At 38.2% G+C, this 15,296-nt stretch overlaps 1 protein-coding gene across 5 annotated transcripts in view; it reads right to left on the bottom strand.

The window, feature by feature from the left end:
- MYO1B (myosin IB) overlaps nt 1-15,296 on the bottom strand; it is a 179,283-nt gene that overhangs the window by 7,489 nt on the left and 156,498 nt on the right. For 3 of the 5 annotated variants that reach the window (XM_083842874.1, XM_083842875.1, XM_083842878.1), the window contains 10 exons: nt 14,541-14,634; nt 13,906-14,055; nt 11,983-12,051; nt 10,845-10,931; nt 10,473-10,559; nt 7,969-8,055; nt 4,743-4,817; nt 4,183-4,317; nt 3,218-3,324; nt 104-236 (listed from right to left, as the gene is read on the bottom strand). In XM_083842874.1, coding sequence (XP_083699000.1) covers nt 104-236; nt 3,218-3,324; nt 4,183-4,317; nt 4,743-4,817; nt 7,969-8,055; nt 10,473-10,559; nt 10,845-10,931; nt 11,983-12,051; nt 13,906-14,055; nt 14,541-14,634 — 1,024 coding nt within the window. The remainder of the gene's footprint in view (nt 1-103; nt 237-3,217; nt 3,325-4,182; nt 4,318-4,742; nt 4,818-7,968; nt 8,056-10,472; nt 10,560-10,844; nt 10,932-11,982; nt 12,052-13,905; nt 14,056-14,540; nt 14,635-15,296) is intronic. The other 2 variants (XM_083842876.1, XM_083842877.1) reach the window with 2 other exon arrangements.

Raw genomic sequence — 15,296 nt, 5'->3', positions numbered from 1 at the left:
ATTTACAATGGGTGTTTAGAACCACAAATTTACATAAATCCAACGTTTCCAGGCTTGATATAAAAAATCTACCCTTCTGGATAAAGCAATGCCATTTTCTTACCTTCCCGTTAGCTCTGTTGATCTTATTCACAACTTCAGCAATAATGATCTTCTCATCCACAGCATCCTTAAGTTTTTTGTACTTGGGGTTCTTGCTGATCTCCAGGTAAGCCCCTTGAAACGGCTGCCCAACACTACCGAGCAAAAACCACAGAATGAATCTCACAAAAAAACAGGCACTGTTCCAGGCTTTGTGGAGTCAGGAGGTGTACCAAATGCCACTTTCAACAACTCTACGCTGACGGAAGCTTCCTTAATCTTGGTTACACCTCCTGCCAAGGAAAGTCATTTGCTGCTTCATTTTTAACAGAAGACCCAGACCCAAACAACCCAGAAACCTCTGCTCATAATTTGTGTCTATTTTATACAGCAGCAAGGCGAAATGATATGCTCTTGTGTAACAGAGTAATTAGAGCAATACACCACTGAACGCAAACAAGACTCTTATCGTGGTGTTTGTTTATGCAATGTAATTTGTCCTTGCTCCTGCTGTAGAGCTGGAAACTGCAGCTCTGCCCCAAGACACCTGGGGTTGGTACCAGGTTGGTACACTTGGGGTATTCAGCGCAGCACTGTTAGCATTAAATCTGTGCCATGCAGGCATAACACATCTGTTGGAATCCACTTGGGAAGTCGTACAGAGTAGCGTGGATGTATTCCCCAGCACGTTATCCCCATGAAAGGAGAGAAGGGTACAAAACGGTATGCATTTTAGACATGGTCTCTTTTACATACTAGCAGCACAGTACTAGTGAAGAAAGAGAAACTCAGCTCTGAAGGCAGTAATAGGATATTTCTGTTCCTGCTCTGGAAACGTTTTCCAATTAAATGGCTCAAATTGTTATGGATATCAGGCACATGTACCTCCTTGTGCAAGCAATCAATTTTGATGTAAAATCACCCGGTAACAGTCACCGTTTGTGAAAACAGAGGAAATCCACCTTCAGAAAGAAAAGCAGCTCTGTTTCTGTGCAATATTTCAGAGAGACAAGAATTTGCCTTGAAGATTTGCTGCTGCTTGTTAAGTGCATAGTAGGTCTTCACCCAGACTCCCTGTACTTGCAACTCACCCCATTGTTACCTTAGGGCTGTATAGCAACAGCTTCCCTATCAGTCTCTGCTTGTTTTGTTTAGAAGTCACTTTAACTGATCACTTTGATTAAGTTACACTCCAATTACAAAGTACTTTGCCAAGACAAGAGCCCAAAAGGAACCACTGTGTTATGTACAAGACCACTACCTTTCTAATTGTGTCTCCAGCACACAGGAAGAGAAAAGGAAGGGCACTGGTATTTTAGTAATCACCAGAAGTCCCTCTCTGTTCTTAAATAATTATATTACATGCAGAAAATTAGCCACATTCTTCAAATCATTATCAAACTAACTAATCAGAAACTTTATACAATAATTTCCTCCACCCATTAAACAAAAAACCAAAAACACAACAGGAGCTAATCAGCTCTGAAAACAGGTTACAAGGGAAAAAGAGATGAAAATGTTTCTAAATCAGCGAGGGGAGTGCATTCTAACTTTCCACTAAGTTGCAGCTCTTTTGCTTTTGTTTTTATTAATTAGCATTATGAAACCATAGTCACCAAAACCATCAGTTCCCTCCGGATTTTGTCCCTGATCAAATGACAGGGATTTACAAGCTAAAAGCGGGACAAATTAACAGTTGCTTTCTACCACATTTACCACTTAAGAATGTTTTGGATAGAAATCGCTCAGCTATATGCTGTATAATATTGCATTGTTCAGCCTTGGTCTTTTCCACGTGTCCAAATTACCTCACCAGGGAGACAAAGTTCCTTCCTGCGCACAGAGCTCTGCACTGATCAGATGTATACCGACTCAAATAAAACGGCTTGCTCCTGGAGAAATTCAGGGGCAGCATCTTTCTCTTTTCCCAACAGCATAAAAAGAGATCACAAAGCAAGTAAGGAGCAAATCACAAGCTGACATATACAGCCATTAAGTAAGTGATCTGCTGAAGGGAAGAAACAGAAACATAGACAGAGCGCATCACAGGAAAAGAGGAAATGTCTCAGTAAAAAATGAAACAAAACCAAACCAATAAAATGCACAAACACCCAAGCAGTGCTTTTCCATGCATGGAAATGGCCCCATCAACTGTTGCCAGATCCTGGTCCTGTCTTGTTTAACAATGCCTTGTTCCTGCTCAGCGTTCAAACCCTGGTATATAAAATAAATGTCTCCTGAGATGGACGAAGCCGTTGTTTTTAAGAAAAATAGTTTCTCAGTTCATATTCACTTAAAAAATCAACTTAACTTCTTTCAAAGACATTAGATCTCTATTTCGCCAGTTTTACTGAATACAAAAAATGCATGCATTGCTTAAATAAAATCAGCTACTACTGCACTTCTGTAAGCAATATTAGCTCCACAGATAGCAATGACCAGAATTTGTCAGGTTCTAGGAACTCAATAATCTGAGAAATCAAAAAACTTACTTGTAGAGATGTTTCACATTTTTAAAAGTCTCTAACTAAAAAAAGAATTTTTGAAATGGAAATAAACGAGCACTTAAAAAAAAATCTTCCTTTAAAAAAAAATTATATTTGCCAATGTATGTAACTTAAATTACCCAGACTTCACATTAGAGCATTACACTGAATGTACTAATTTTGAAGATGAGAGCAATCCCTGGCATGCCTCATCTGGGAGTGTCATTGTCACTTACAGCCTTTCAGTTTGCTCTGAATTTAGAGTTGCAGGAACCAGCATGATGGAAACTAGGGAAAAGGACAAGAGTTATTCCCTTCTACAAGTCCTCCAAAATTTCACTACGCAAACAGGTCATAAGAGGTTAGAACAACAAAACATCATGGTTTGGGGACAGAAGTGCTCAGTAACACAGGATAAGAAGCCTGCAACAAAATCTCATTTAGAGGCAAACTGAAGTCAGTAAGGCAAATGATGGACCCACAAGTGTTCAGCAGTGCCTACAGTAAAATATTCCCAGGTGTTAAGAATTGTTAAACTAGGAAATGCACTTTCCTGCCTAAGATAAAAAAGCAAAATCTTGCATAGCTTCCTAATCTATGTAAGGATATTGAACTTATCTTACACTGAAAGCAGCAGAGTAGGTAATTACCTGGCTGGATATAAAGCCTTCTTGTCCTTGAAAAGTTCACTTGCTTCCAGTTTTTCTTCATATATAAGCTTCTGTTGATCGGTGAACTGGTCTCTGTACTTCTTACACTACAAAATATGGTATGTTAAAACAAACCAAAAATTATCCTCCCAGTTCTGATTTGAAGCAGCAGCACCACAGCCTAATGTTTGTTTATTGCTCAAGATACACATTCTTTGTATGCTTCTGAGATGACTCAGCTCGACCCTACATGCCACTCTAAAGTATTAACAAGCCATGGAGGTGTTCTCCTCCTCACCCGTTCTACGTACTTCTGAATTACACCAAAACACAATGTCTAAAAGATCTCATTTAAGCAAAACTGGTCTGAATACAGTGCTAGAAAGGTTCAACGAAACACACAAGTTCCACACTTGGGTAAGTTTGCGTAAGCAGCCATAAAGAACAAAACATAGCTGAGAGGATGAATTTGCAGCTCAAAAATGAAAACACTTCTTGACAATTCAAAGAAAAAATAGCCCACAAGCTCAGTAAAATGTCCGATCAGCACTTACACTGATTCTCACCATTCCCTCCATACGAAGATCCAAAACAAATTACAGCTGACCACAGCTCCTAAGTAAAAAATTCCACTAAGTACTTCCAATGTTGGGCCGAGAGCTACTCCCAGACCTGGCCATGGACGCAAGTACTATAAGCTACCAATTAACACGCAGCAGGCATGTGGCTTTAATATCAAGTTAAAAGCTGATGGCAGGAAGCAATCCTGTCTCTAGCCCCAAAAAGAAATAGACAGGATAGTTATACCCCTTGCAGGCCAAAGGCAATGATCTTCCAAAGAAATACAGTCATCCTGTTTGGAATGGGAAGAAATGCTTCCTAAAAATAGGCTCTTCAGGAAGGAAACAATCTACTGAAAATCATGTGATAACTTTCTGTATAGACTGGACCAGAATGTGCCCTACCCTCCACAAATGGAAAATCCTCTTTAGTTCCTTGTGAGTTGAATCCAAGAAAAGGTAAGGTCTCGCTGGCCAGTTTTTATCTATTGGCGATAAAGAAGGCATCTTATTCTTCATTTCCAAGAAGTATTTCTGCATCTGTGATAAAATTGAAGCAAGATGTTTTATTAATGTTCAAATACCAGAGGTACTGAAATAAACACAGCAAAGCAGATGCTGTGTGATTAAAACCACAGTTACAAAACTGCAGCTCTCAGCTTTATTAAACCTGACCATAGATTTAAAAGAGCTAGGCATACCGAAAAATGCAAATTCAGATATCCTAAGTGTGTGACAAATGCTTAGTTAGTGCTACTCCCACACCTTCAAAACACTATTATCCTTTATTTACAACATCAGAACATTGTTATTAATTTTCCATTTGGAAAATGGACATTTCCTTACAAAGACTATCAAGGCCACAAAACAGCTGTTATCTTTACAAGAAAACAAAAAAAACAAAACAAAACAAAACAAATTAAGCACAGATAATGTAAATACACTTTCTACAGATATATACATACAAGTCTCTGAAGGGTGAATTCATAAATTTTTCTTCCAGCATTGGCTCTGAAGAATTTCCTGTACTCTCTACGGACCTGAAAAGTTAAACAAACCCCTCAAAGTGAATACGAAGAATGAATGTGTTTTCTCTGGTACTCTTATAAATCTTTATGGCAGAAAATACTAAGAAAGCATAAGAACATGCAAAGTGTTCCCATAAATAAGAGCAGTAACTGGGTACACTTCAAACATATGAACCAGACCGTGGACCAAGAGTTCAGAAAATTACCTCAGATTACCTCAGTACAGTCAACTGCACACTGACAGAGAACTTTATACATTTTCCTTTGAAAAGGCAAGATATTCCAATACTGTTGAATTCGTAGAATTCTGAATCTGTTTTCATGGGCTTTTGCAAAAAGCTGGACTGAAAAAAGCAAGGTACCACTGGTGGTACATATCGTATTGTGTCTGAAGTGATACCGAACTCACGTTAATTACGTAGTTAACTGATGAACTGTTTCTTTATGATTTTTCTCCTTTAAAATTCTTACAACATAAAGTTTACTATAATAAAAACAGGACTTTTTTTCAGAGAAGACATATATGAAAAAGTCTTCTTGCACAATCAGTCTTCATTCCAAAAATAAAATATCATTTTGGTGTTAAGAGCAGAGAATTAACACACAGGTTGCTTAATGTCAGCAAGCTTGATATTTGCTACTAAAATTTATTCAAAAATCAAAAAAGTAATCATTGAGGAGCACTTTTACAGGTGATACTACTGTTTTATGTATCCTTCTAAATGTAATCTTTCAGACTATTGCTTTTGCCCTTTTTATTTCTCTTAGCATTAATTAGCACAGCATCTAAATTCCTCTCTTAAGAAAACCCCAAACACCATCTGAAAGAGAGCACAACTGCTCTGGAGTTCCATGGGAAGCCCAGGCTCATGTCAAGTTAGCTGAAACATCCACCAACCTTCCTCAAACTTTGGCACAGCCTGGAACACACCTGCTACAAATTTTGAGCAAAAACCAGGGAAAACATCGTGGCTTCGCATAATTCACCCCAGAGCAAATTTAGTGGTTTTTAGCTAACTTGCTATGTGCTGCTGAATTCACTGTAACCAAAAAATAAAGTGAAATCCATATAGGAAAAAAACATGTCAGCTTGTAAGAAAAGGAAAAGCTCATTTGGCTTATCCTACCATATCTTCTACCCCATACTGAGTGTGATGCATTTTAAGAAAAGCCAGCATTTTGAAAGCAAGAATCTGTCACCAGTCTGGTGTAAAAAAAAAAAAAAAAAAAAGGGCTTTTGCTTAATTGCACAGTAAGATGGTAAGATGCATCAACAAAACTGACAGTGTTCATCTGTCTTCATTCTGTGCAAATAATGCACATAATTTTGCCCTTCTCGCTTCATAAGAAAAATTATTAGTTCTTATTCAATGATTTTCTGTAAAGTTTAATGCTCTATAATTGTTATATACACCATATTTATTATCCAGTGACAGAAATTAGCACACCCAAAGCTACTCGAGCTGCAACGATCCCAAATCTCAACATGTTCTCACAGTCTTTCCTTAATGACCACGCTTTACGTTCTCCTTCCTGAGCTGCAAGGTGTGCAAATTAATTTGGAGCAAGGGGGTTAAAGCGCACCTACAGAGTCCATTTGTGCTGCAGGGAGGCTGTGGAGAAAGCACTGAGAAATGCAAGCACTTCCAGCAAAGCCTACCTCTGGACAGCACCATGAATGCTATTAAAATCTACTTATCATATAACCCAAAAAAGGGACAAGAATTACTGGCTTAATCTCAACCACTTGTACTGACTTTAAATCTTCACCTCCATATGTTTTGGGTGAAAATTCTTTGCCATCAGACAGATGAGAATTGCCTGTGGTAACAGTGGTGAACTGGAACTGCAGACTGGGATCCTGATCAGAAAAATCTGCATGTTTCAGGTGAGGCAGAAGTGCCACTTACACTACTTTGAAAATACTTTGGAAAACCACACCACAGACGGGCAGAAACATGTTCCAGCTGTAATGTGCCTTAAAGGTTTTGGATTCATCAGTTTTCATTTAAATGCTGCTGTTTGATATACAACAGCCTCTGAGTTCTCAGGAGGGACATATTCTTGTTTTAAAATCATAAAAACAGACCCACGTTGGCAGTAGTACCTAAAGCATGATTCTGATCTGCAGAATGACTTCTTAAAATGGCTCCTTTGTATTTCCAGCTCTGCTTTCCATGTATATATTGTAATGTAATTTTTATATGCATAGCATGCCTATGTTATATATGATCATATACATTTCGTAAGTATTTACCCCCTTTCATCCTTGTGAGAGTAAGTATCAGAATATGGGAGCTGGACTTTTTATTATCAAGTTGTTCCCTTTCATCCTTTTGTAGTCTCCAGCATCCCTGTCAGCCAAAGTGGCACCCAAGCCAGACAAAACTGATTTGGATTTCTGCAGTTCTTCTGGACTGTATCCATAAAACCACATTTGAAGAACTATGAGCACAACTGTATCACTTAAATCACATGGGTACAGACCTAAAAACATCCCAAGTTGCCATTTTCATAGTCTATTCACAGAGCAGAACTACATTTTTCCAGATTACAAATGTGTTTTCTTTTGCCAACCAGTCCCTGAAAGCAAGGGACAGAAAACCAGAGCCCATTGAGCATCGTAGCTTTTCTGGGAACTGGCAGCTGCCACCAGCCATGGTTATCTGCATGCAGTGCCATGCCCTCCGAAGGCTCGATGGAAGCGCCAGCACGTTGCCATCAGCTGGGCACTGTGCCCTGATGCTGGGCACTGGGCTCTAACACGAGTCAGGCAGCTCCGCCCTGCCTCCCATTCAAACAAGCAGAGGTCATAATAAGAAAATACATACTTGTAATCTTTCCAGATAGGACCTTTGCCAACATAGGTCAGGTTTTTAAGTCAGCAGCCATGATAGAGTCCCTTTAATCTGACATTTGCCTTGCACATGAAAACTGAAATTCCTGATATGACAAAAAAACCCTAGCACCTAAATATTGCATTAAACGAGGCACATTCAGCTTTCATATTCTGCTCTAAAGTCCGTGACAAAAGCAAGCAACAGAATTTTGTGTAAAATCATCCTTACTAGAGATTCCCCACTCCTGCTCATTTATTAAGTGTTAGTAAGGTGCCACGCTGTATTGAGTTCATGTAGACAGAAGGGAGTGTTTAAGAAAGTACCTTCAGTCCAAGCCAGTAAGCCCAAATGACTGCAACAGCATGCTTACGCCTAGCCTCTTCCTTCAAGCGTTTCAATTCCCTTCGAGCCTAAAAGGTTTAGATAGTGAACAAAAGAGACAGCCCGATGCAGACAGCACAATGACAAGGAAAAGGCTTCTCCCATACAGAACAGCCAACTTAAAATCAAGGTACAGAGAGACAGAAGAACAGTGTTTAACCTTCAAAACCCGACGTGTCAGTGTGAATTGGTGTTAAGCCGCATATGAGGTCAAAAAAGCCTCAATTTGCAATTTTTATTTATTTATTTAACATATGAGAATTTTGTCTACCTTCTTATTTGCTGCTAGTGTTTCCATCTCATCAGGTGTGCACACCTTGCCATCAACAGTAAGTACCACATGATCCAAATGATGTGCATGAAAATCAAGACTCACTAAAATCTCACTGTCTTGTCAGTCTTTCCACTGGCAAGCGCTGGTGCATAATTGAATCAACTTTAAAACTGTGTGCGAGGATAATTGCTGGCCCTGCACTGAGGGCTTTTATGCTCGAGGTGTTTTTGATTTTTATGTACTTAAAAAAAAAAACAATCTCCGGCCTGGTAAATTATCTCTTTCTCTATGGAATGAAGAGGTAAGCCCCCCCAGACATAGTGCCTTCCGTGGCTGCACCAACTTCCATTTCATCAATAATTCCCATTTTAGGAAAGCAATTTGCAAAGCAAATTCTAAATATAAAGGCACATATGGGCATCTGAACAGAATCTCACAATTTAGAAGATACCTGTACAGTTGTTACTCTGTTATTTGATTATAAAAATCAAGTGGAATGAAGAGCATGTTTTTTTGCTCATTTGAATGGAACTAAAGCTCCTCCCATACTGCACTGGAAAAACAAACATTCTGCAAAGTTAAGTATTTGTCTGCCTTGTGAAAAGGAAGGGAAACGAATACTTGAGGTCTCTGGCTTTTCTTTAAAAGCAAGTGATCTCTAAGGTAACTTAGAGAAACTTTTGTTTTAAATATTCCCTTGGGAAAATATAAAATATCAAACCGATAGCAGGTTTATCTTTTATTAGATACTGTATGTCTTCTAATCTTAATTCAATTTAGATTATTACAATTGTGTTTACATTTAAGGAGTAAGGAGTCTATTTTTCATGAAATTCCAGTGAGCCAATAGATAAAACTAACTACGAAAACCTGTTAAAAATTAACCAAATCTTCTAAATATTTAAATTATGAGCTCTAACACAATTAACACTATTGCATTAATTTCTGGTCTTGTCCTTTTTAATTCTAAAGAACATCTTAAACTCAGCAAAGTAAATATCTGTTCTGCAGCACTGGCCAATTTCATTGGTGAAAAGTGTCAAATCGATGTGTTGCATTTAAACAAACGTAGAGGAAACAGTGTCTCTGTCAACTTTCACAGCTACCTAAATAATCAAGCCAAATGAACAGGCCCTCTAGAGTGAGGGAAATTCTGTACGTTTGTTTGATTCCCAGGGCTGCCACTTCATTACATATCTAATAGCTTTATATAAAAATAGCAAAGTTCAAACTCAGCATTATACTTCAGATGTGATCTAAGCACATTTCTTCGTGTTTGCAAGGTGTTCGGACAAGACTCCCCGACCTAAATAATAACTGGAAGATGGTTTAAACTTAATGAAGTTACAGAATATTATTTTCAACTAAGGTAAGAATTTATTAATTGAAACCAATAAAATTTTGACCTCCAGGGAACAGCATTTCAAATGTTCACAAAACCCACAAATGCAGGCCGGGGATTAGCAAGAATCTTTCAGTGGGACTTTGCTTCTGAAAACAAACAGCTGATGCTGAAATTCCTGGGATTTTTCTAGGGCTGTGAGTTTAGAACTGCAAACTAACATCATTTTCTCCTCAAGTCATAAAGCCACGCTTTCATTGTAGTTACTAAAATTTTCTTACTGGTTTAAATCGCAACCAGAGAATCAATTAAACCAATTAAAACTACAATGTAGTAAAATGAATAGCTTTGGTTTGAGCTTGTAAATGAAGACTGCTCAGGGTACAGAATATACAGCCTGATGAAAATCTCAATTAGATCTCTAGGACAGTGTCACTGAAAGCACTTGGGGGGAGGGGGAGGGAAGCACCAACAAACCACAACCTTCTCTCCCCACCACAAACCATGCTTTGCATATTTACATGTAGTTAAATGCATTTCCTCATTTGAGAATACTGGAGTCTAGTAATTTTTAATCTAGTCTAATGGCTTGTTAGTGCAAACCACTACTTGGCTGCCATGCAAGGGATTTCCTACTCTACGAAAAACTGACATACAGAATGCTGGCAGATTTATTAAGTGTGGCATGAATGGAGATGGAGGCAATCAATGATCATGCTCTATTATTTTTAAGTCAATTGTATTAGTCATTAATTCTCGCTATTTACTACTGATTAATTGTTGATATTGTTGGGTAATGAAGGGAGGCATGTGACATGTGCATGAAGTACCTTATATCCAAGCCAGTAAGCCCAAATAACAGCAATAGAATGTTTATTTCTAGCCTCCTCCTTCAGTCGTCTCAGTTCCCTTCGTGCCTGTGATGTGTTTGAAAATGGGATATAGAAAAGCTTAGGGAAGAAAAGGTTACTGCAAGTTCCCAACAGTGGAAGAAAGAAAAAGAAACCAGTCACTACAAACAGCAAATATTAAAGCGTGTCCCAGCTTCCCAGATTGCACCAGCTAAACATGTTAGCAGCAAAGAGAAACAAAAAATCAGCAGTTTAAGCCATTGAAGATATTCCCTGCTAGCTTTACGCTCAAGGGCCTTCTTCATTCTATGCAGAGACAATCAAGTGCAGGATTTGTTACCGCTTTCTTACCTGGGTACCATGCCAGTAAGCAGCAATTATTGTGGCAGCCTCATTACAACGCTTCTGGTGCTTAAGCTCCCGAAGAAGTTTCCGAGCCTATAAACAATTGAAAATAACGTATTTGACATAACCCAAGATCTCTAACTATCTATATAATGGCAATGAGACTTTTCTTCTGCACAGTGTATGCCTTATCCCTTTAGTCTGCAATAAGCAATAAAACACAGGTAAATTGCAAGGTTTTAGGTCACGCTTAAGGCTGCTGTCAGACCAGGCTTTTATCCACAGCACTGGTACCACAAAAAATATGTTCTCCCTTGAGAGAACATAAAAAAATATAATAACTTGAGATGATGCTTTTACCCAGTTTTCTTTGAATAACACCCACGGGAAAAGACAGAACATCAACAGTTAGACTGCCAGAATATTTTTAATTCATTAAAAAAAAAGACAACAAATTTAAAACTCAAAACAAATAATAAAACCAAATTATGCTAGTTTATTGCTGACAGTTTAAAGTCTGCTGGGCAGAAGAGGGCTGTTGACACCCAGGTAGTAACTGCAGTCCTTTCCCTGACCGATAGGAAGGGAACTGACTCCAGAGTTAAACACAGTTCTCTCTTCCCTAAATAGAGGAGAAAGTCACAGCTAGTGGGGTAGAGAAAGGTTAACAAGAAAACAGAGGAGCCCAGGGGCATTTTTTTACTGAGGCTGCACAACAGTGCTTGCTTTAAGCACTGTGGCTGTTTCATGTGGCTCTTACCCTCGCTTTTACCTCTTATTACAGCATCACTCCTTAAGTCTCTACTATGGCCACAGGATTCTCCGTTCTCCGAACAAACCTCTCAGAGAAGAAGCAAAGTTGTTGCAAATTGAGGCAGAGGACAAGCAAGCAAAGTCAAGGCACTTGCTCACAGTGAGTATAGCATACTTTCGCCCCTCTACTTAGCACACAGAAGAGAACTAAAGACTTACCCCAAGTAACATACTGCCCAGGTGATCTAAACTGTTTATTTTAGGCCTGCTTTCACTGACCCAAACTCATGCCAGGAAGACATGAAAGACAGGAGGCTTGGTGCACTTGCAATATGTTTTCTTACCTACTCCTTAACTCACCATGGCAGAGCTGTAGCAAGAGGGAACTCACCTTCCACCCTCTGATGTAAGATTGTACTATAATAGCTGAACTCTTTATCTTCTGATACTTCTTTTGTTGCTGTATTGGAAATAAATATATGATGCTTACAATATTGCGACTGCAGAATATTGTATAACAAAACATTCTTTACTAACACATGAAAATAATTACAGGTAGAAACCATAAATGTAAAACACGAACAGTTTTTGAACAAGCAGATCAGAGCACAGATTGCACGTTCAACTAAAGAGGAAACAAAGCCCATCCAACAATGCTACAGGGACAATGCCGCTCGCTGTTTACAGAAACAGTTCATGGTCAGCAGCACAAGTGTTACACGGATTAAATGCTAACAGTAACAGCTTTATCTGTCTTTCCCACCAACAGGGTAGCATGCAAACTGTCACAAATGCTCAAGTTTGTTGGCTGTGCTTTTTCATCGCCTTTTCACGAGATTTGTGCTGGTCCTATTGCCTGCAGTCATTTTATAACACCAAATACTGATGATAACTTAGGAATAGAAAAAACAAAAACAAATACACCATGAATTTCTGAATAACATGTTGGAATATTATCCCAGTACACCGGTTTGAAAAATAAGTTTTCAGCACAGCCAAGCATTTTATATCTAAAAAGCTCAGTTCTCTGGTAGGCTAGTGGTTAGTATCATACTAAATGCATAACAGTTGGCAAACTTTGCAATAATGCTTCTGGGCTTCACACTCAGCCTGCTTAATTACAGTGAACATCTCTGTGAGTGAGCCAGAAGGACTCAAGACTCAGTAAGGGTCTACAGCTAAGAAATCAACAGTGATGTGAACTTGGTCGTGTATTTGTTTTCATTTTGTTATATTAAAAGATGTGTCAACAGAGTTGTGGCAATGCCATTTTCAATTCATTACGATCATGAGATCATAAAGTAGACATAGAGGCACTATGCAATCCAGCTCTGATACTGCTGTGCATTCAATCACAGAAGTTCAGAGAGAGGAATTTTACAGTGTAAAAGCATTTCTTCTCAGATATAAATAACCATGCTTTATCCTAATCACCCATACTTTGCTCTCATTATCCAAGATAACTGAACCAAATGCTAAAGGCTTTCAAGATGATAAATGGAAGTGCTCATCAACTGAAAATGAGTGATTGTCAGCTCTGCAACTTCCAGTTTAAAAAGATGCTTTCTCTCCATTTCACACGATATTTTATCAGGCTTTCTAATATGTACACAAAGTTGTCTCAGGAAATGCACCTGAGACACTTGAGAATTTAAAACCTGAAAACAGTAAATCTTGTGTGTCATGTAAGCCCATGTTATTCAGTAACTGAAGACACGTAAGAGTCCTGTAACAATACTGCTCAGCTCATAATGGCACAGAAGACCCAACCTACAAAGAGGTCTGAAACTTTGAGAACTGCATCAATAAAAACTACTGAACTATGATTCTTAAGAGCTATAATTAAAATGAATCCTTGGGATCCTCCCAAGCAGCATTCTTGAGCCTCAAATGCAAAGGTTCCAAATAAGGCAAAAATACAAAAAGCTTTAGGAATGACTGAATTCCACAGAACTGCACACGTAATATTACCAAACATTTTTACACATTAACCATATGTTTTGAGAGCACTGTAAGTACACAGCATTTGGTTCAGCTTAATGGAAAAGGCTCTCCCCAGCTGGGCCACAAAATCCTGCTCTCCCAGAGCTGAAGGACTCTAGGGAGCTTTTTAATTATTTAAGCAACGGCACAAAGTAAACACTTAGCAATTTTCTTCTACGGACATTTTTTAGTATTTAAATACTAATATAAAATTGAATTCTTTCAACCCTTCTCCATATAAATTGAGGAAGAATGTGAAAACCCATATTAAGTAATTAAATGATATGCTCCTCTTCTCCCCACCACTGAGCTAGAAAGGACAATATCTTACTGCATATCTCCTGTACCAGGCAGCAATCACAATCTGGCTTTTTTTCATTAACAAGAAGCGTGTGCGACACTTCCAACCTCTGTAAATTTTCTCGATGAGAGTAGCCAGGTCCTCCAGTCGCTGCTTTCTCAAATCTTCTAGTTTGAAGAGCTGTGTGTATTTTTTATTTTAAGGTTTTTGTTTGATGTTGGAAGAAAAACAGCAGGGGAGAAAACACAAAAAAAACCTAAGTACAGTTATTATAAGAGAAATCTCTCCTCCATTCAAGTCCCCCCCGCTTCAGACACCTTTTGGTTTATTTACCTTGAGGGCAAGGGTCACATACATCAACAAGGTTTATGGAAGATATACTGCCACAAGTCAGTGCATGAAAGTTACATTAAACTCAGGCTCACAGTTATTGTAGCATTGTATTGATTCTTCCTCAGTCTTCATCAATGTTCAATGTTCATTCATACCAATTTTAATGGGTCTAACATTAAACAGCATTCTTTAATGCTATATTCCCCACCAATATCTCAAAGCCCGGTATCTAGAATAAGCTGTAATAATAAGCTAGCAAATTATGCAGTTCATAGCAGGCTATCCTCATGAAGGATGGCTTGATTTTGCACGGAAAGACATTTTTCACTTACCGTTCTTGGGTTGCGGATGAATATCTTTGATCTACCAAATGAAAATTCTTCTTCAGGGATTTCCAATTCGTTAAACAACACCTCTACACCAGCCCTAATAACAAGTAAATGAGCTTAGCAAACATGACCTCCAGCTCTAAAACTTCTTGGTTTACATATTCACGGATTAATTTATGGAAAGTATATGAAAGCGCATTTTCAATTCTTAAATAGTGCTTGTCATAAGCAGATTGAAAACCTAACTCATTTACTCACTGTTTGTTTAGCTGAAGGCAAGAATAATCACTGTAAAGATTCGGAATAATTTGATGAAAAAGGGGCAATTTTCATTTAACAGCATCAGCAATGGCCTATTTTTTCCTCTTACTTCTATGATTTTACTTGGGGAAAAAAAGAAAAAGAAAAAAGAAAGGGCTCTCACGCTATCATAAAAATGTAAAACAAACACTGACAAGCTAATGTTTCACACTACCAACAGCTCTTTATAAATGCCAACAAAAAGAAGGGACAAATCTTTGTAAGAACTTTAGCACAGTATAATACTGTAATTAAAACTGTATTATTATCAATACTGTGCTCCTAGCACTATCCTGATAACTTAAAAATTTGAATTGTAGCTAAAGATAGTCATCTGCTATGAAAGAAATCATAAATCTAATTTAAATCATGTTATTGATGGCCATATGCAAAAAGAACTAAGAGAAGTACATTTGCCTACCCAGGAAGTTATCTGTAAAGGCATATGTGAACATTATG

The sequence above is a fragment of the Anser anser genome, assembly GCF_964211835.1.
Source record: "Anser anser genome assembly, chromosome: 6".
Classification (NCBI taxonomy): Eukaryota; Metazoa; Chordata; class Aves; order Anseriformes; family Anatidae; genus Anser; species Anser anser.
This window is presented reverse-complemented; position numbering and strand designations above follow the sequence as displayed.